General features: G+C 41.2%; 1 protein-coding gene across 16 annotated transcripts in view; it reads left to right on the top strand.

The window, feature by feature from the left end:
• add1 (adducin 1 (alpha)) overlaps positions 1 to 4,650 on the top strand; it is a 30,041-nt gene that overhangs the window by 19,441 nt on the left and 5,950 nt on the right. For 10 of the 16 annotated variants that reach the window (XR_002922229.2, XR_004948775.1, XM_024299302.2 and 7 more), the window contains exons 13-15: positions 1,560 to 1,716; positions 2,032 to 2,322; positions 3,939 to 4,025. Coding sequence is in view for 12 of the 16 variants with exons in the window: in XM_024299302.2 (XP_024155070.1) it covers positions 1,560 to 1,716; positions 2,032 to 2,322; positions 3,939 to 4,025 (535 nt within the window). In the remaining 4 variants the exon portion in view is untranslated. The remainder of the gene's footprint in view (positions 1 to 1,559; positions 1,717 to 2,031; positions 2,323 to 3,938; positions 4,026 to 4,650) is intronic. The other 6 variants (XR_002922230.2, XR_004948776.1, XM_024299309.2 and 3 more) reach the window with 1 other exon arrangement.

Here is a 4,650-nt window from a genome sequence, read left to right as displayed (position 1 = left end):
ACAGTCCTGCTGCTGGTTGATAAAGCTCTATGGGTTTCTGTTTTCTTCTCATTGTTTTGTTCCTCTAAAGTTGTGAAATACATGATTAAGACACAATTTTGTTTTTATTGCCTTTGGAAAAAAAAATCATAGTTAAACTTTAAATGTTTCCTCTTCTGTTGTGTTGTTCAGATGAGTTCCAGTTTTGTTTGGATCAAGGCGAATTCATTGTTATTTCTCAAGTCGTCAAACTAAGAATACATTTGTATTTAATAGATGATCACCTTTGTAATCCTCTAGTTTGTTTTGCTTCTGTAACACTTGATGGGAGTTTTTTTCTGGTTATTGTTTATTCCATTTATTGCCCTAAATATGTAGTCAGTCTTTTTTTATGACATGTCCCCTGATTATTATCTTTTGCTAAATACTTTTAGTCATTGAAAGTTGTCATTTATCCAGGCAACATTTTCTTGAAATTGATTCTACTTTTCATTTAACAGAAAGCATATTTGATTTAAAAAATAAAAAAAAATGTCTTGAAACAGAACCTCAAACTACATGAACCCACCTATTCATTTAAAATTAAAAAAAAAGATAATTTGAAGGAATTTGAAACATTGAAACAATTGATAAAAAATAAAAAAAATGAATTTTAATAAATTGTTGATTAGAAATGACTATTGGCCAAAGCAACTCTGTTGAAGTTTTCATGGAGGCAGTAAGGAACGAATCTGAGGTTCCTGGCATAGAAAACCCTTTTTATCCAAAAATGTATTATAACATTGCTAACAATATTTTTTCATGTTTATTTTATAAATCTTTTTTTTTTGACATTCTATATTTAATTCATATAAACCTTAAAAACATAGCATCTTCGTTAAAAATTGACAAAAAAACAAAGTCCTTTTCAAATTTGTCTCTGATAGATTAAACGTACACAAATAAACTCATAATTTCATGCGACTAAATAAGGCAAAATGAAAAGAGAAAACTAAACCAACCAACAGATTGAAAAATTGAACAAAACATTTTAATAAGTATAGAAATCAATTTATTATCACATGTGAAGCAATCTATTGTGTAGTGATAAACTTGTATAAGGAGGTTACTAGTGTTTTTTTTAATGCAAAGAATACGGATTATGGAATTAAAATATCAACAAAGTCAAATAAAATCTGCTCTTATTAGGGGCAATAAACTAGTTTCTGCCAAATTTGATCAATTTTTTATTTTTTTATTTTTTTTTTATTCTTAACTGGTAAGTCAATTTTACTGATATTTAGTACCATTGGTATAAACAGACTTCATGAAAGAGTTTAAAACTCATATACAAAAATGGTCAGTTAATTTGAACTATTTCTTATTATTTAATTTTTTTTAACTCTGTTGTCTCACCATTTTTTTGTTTTTCTGTTAGATCAGTAGCATCTGTCAGCTGTGTTGTATTTTTGCTGTTTTTTCACGTTTTCTAAGAAAAAAAACCCAACATATATTATCTCTTGCTGCTGCTGCTACGATTTTTCCAGCGTAACTCCAGACAGGAGCTCCTCACACCTCCTTTTCCTCCGTGTCTCCTGCAGGGCGAGCTGGTGACGGCGTCCAAGGCCATCATCGAGAAGGAGTACCAACCCAAGGTGATCATCAGCAAACAGGGTCCAAACCCCTTCACCAAACTCACCGACCAGGAGCTGGAGGAGTACCGCCGCGAGGTGGAGCAGAAACAGAAAGGAGGTGAAGGTGAATGAATATCAAACAGCTGCTCGAAACATTAATGTTCAGATTGTTTAAGAATTCTGAGCCGATACAGAAACATTTGATGGAGAAAACACAACTTTATTCAGTTTTAGAGACATTTTTCTCATGAAATGTTTGAAATAATTAAAAAAAATGTATATTAACCATAAAATGTATCAGGAATCGTCTTCAGTGTCATTTTAAAAGCCTTCATTGACGTTTTCAGCTCTAAAATTGGATGTCACCTCTTGGCTCCATGCAGACTGGTCAAACTGTGATGTTATCTCTCCACATACAAACACTGGCTCGGCCTCGCAGCGCGGCGCCAGCAGGATTGTAGGGAGGGCTCACCCCGCCCAGAGCTTTCAACCCAGTCTCCCAGCTTAGAGAAAGCTCGGCCTCCGGCCCCCACGCCGGCCTCCCAGCAGAGCTCCTCCCCTGAGGAGGTCTCTTCTGGAGGGCCTGCTTTAGCAGACTCCGCAGGGACAGTAGCGGATGACGTTTTCTCCACCGCCGACGGGGCTCCAGAGTCCCCGCACAAGGAGTTCTACAGTGCGGTGGTGCGGGCCCTCAGCATGGACTCGTCGGTGGCCAAAGCGGCGGAGGCAGGTCAGATGAATCGAAGTCTCGCCTTCGCCCCGGCCGTCCCTGCTCCCCTGCTCCGCCCCGGCCCGTCGTTCCTCACACTGCTGCACTGGGAGTTTGGGAACCCCTCCCTGCCGTCTTTTCCTTTCAGGAGGTCTGGAGTCTGCTGCCATGATTGAACGTGTGCAAGCACGCTCCTCACCTGCTCAGCCCGGGAGGCCTTTGCTTGACTGTTTTTCCCTTCGTCTCTGATGTTTTGACTTAAAGTCCCACTCCGATCCTCTTTTGATCTACGTTCAAAGCGTTCCTAGTGGTCTTTAAATGTGATTATGTCGTTTTTAGGCCAAATCAAAGGACATAGTTTCTGTAGGGTGGCGGGAGTTCATTAGAATTTCACCTCTGTGTTGTGGGCAGGACCGTTGGTGCATAGTAACCCTGCCCCCTTTCCCCTCCATGTTGCTGAGAGCTCTCTGTCTCAGACGAAACGCGTCACAAATCTTTTTCAAATGGCTTTTTTTTCATCTACTCCTTATTCACAACAATTTTAATAAGTAAATACATGTGAAAGACACGTGATGACAGCTGTTGACATGGGCTGGAGGCCTGTAAATGGCCAGTCAATCTGGCAATCCGGCCTCCACGGAGATCATTGATGACGACTCAGAGACCTGCGTATTGATGAATAGCTGTTGATGCTGAGAAGAAGACAGAACATTGTGCTTTCTTGGAAGGCATGTTGAGTTTGAATAACCAGCGGTGCTGAAGGGCAGCTGGTGGCACTTGATATGGACGGCTGCAGTCTGGAAACATTTACACATCGTCCAATCAGAGCTGCTGCCGACCAGTGATCCAGCTGCCATCGCCCTGTGACCGCCCATCTCCAACACTCAATGGCCACCTGACTGCCACTGTCTATGCCAGCCAGGGGTGCCCTGGCAGAGCTGGTTTTCCAGAAACCCGGCCTTATCTGCTGCTGATTACCTGGATCAGGTGTATTTGGCCAATAAGGAGCTTCAATGACAGGCTGGTTGGAAAACGTGTAGATCACCGGCCCTCAAGGCCTGGATTTGGGGCCCGGTCTACGCCAATGATATTCAAAAGTTAGCTACACATTCACTCTCCCAGGAGAATGTGTAGGCCGATGACATGAGATGCTTCTTATATTTGTGCTTGTAGCATTAGTTATTTTCATCATAAGAAGAATGTATCGTGTTTAAAAACACAATTTTCATCGGAGTGAGTCTTTAAGGCATCAGAGGTGGGGCAGGTCTGGAAGCTGCCTGCGTTGTGATTGGAGAGCTGAGCAGAACCATCAGCTCTTTAAAGATCCGTTCCTGAGTGTGAAGCTGCATCAGACATCCGATCAGAGCATCACTCATGTGGGAAAACGGATCGCGGCCTTCCTTCACTAAACCTATCCGGGTTTCTGTTGGTGTCGCCCCCCCCCTCCCCCTCTTACCTCCACTTCAACCAGGTGTTTGGGAGTTTTGAACAGATTTGAACCAGTTTGCTGCCTTTTCCTGATCAAATCTTTCTCCTGGTTTGGGTCTTTGGTTTTCTTCCCCTTGTGGTCATGGAAAACCTCTCCATTCATGTCATTATTTCTATTTAGATGCTTATTGGTGATGAATATCTTTCAGATCCAGATCAAGTAGAGTGTGAGGAGGAGGAGAAAGCCCTGAAGCCCACATCCACCCCACCCAGCACCCCCGTCAGAGCGGAGGAGGGTAAGTCGCCCTGATGCCTGGCTCACAGCTGCCTGGTTGAGCATGAGTTTGTGGGTTTGGATCTCTCTGGGGTCAGCGGAGTGACTCTGAGGCTCTCCTTCTATCCGTTCGTCTCTTGTGGTCTTTAAAACTACTGCAAGTGTTGTGCTGTGTTTCTGTAATAACAGGCCAAGAGGAGTTTTTTATGTTTTTACTCATAATTCTGTTCAAATTCACAAATGAACAGTGGATCTTATTAAGGAGCATATATAGTGTTTAATCTCTGTTTTTTTTTTATTTCAAAGACTTAATAGTGTTTTAAATCAATCCAGTTTGCCAGAATTTGCTGTTACAATAGGAGGGTTATGCAGTTTTGGACACACCAAGTGTATATTTGTATAAACTCCTTTTGTATTTGAGGCTAAACTTAAGAAGAATTTCATTTTTGGGCTCCACCCTTGGTAAGACATGGTCTCTTCTAATTGGTTAACTTCTACGTTGCAACTTCCTTCTAGTTTTCTTACATTTAGAAGGAAAGATTACAATTATTTCTGTATACAGGTGTGCAGGGGAAGATTTGTAAACATAAATGTTTACATTTTTTAACAAAACTGTTGGACTCTAAAGTTGTTTCCTTTGTCTTCTT

The sequence above is a fragment of the Oryzias melastigma genome, linkage group LG12 (genome assembly GCF_002922805.2).
Source record: "Oryzias melastigma strain HK-1 linkage group LG12, ASM292280v2, whole genome shotgun sequence".
NCBI classification, from domain to species: Eukaryota; Metazoa; Chordata; class Actinopteri; order Beloniformes; family Adrianichthyidae; genus Oryzias; species Oryzias melastigma.
This window is presented reverse-complemented; position numbering and strand designations above follow the sequence as displayed.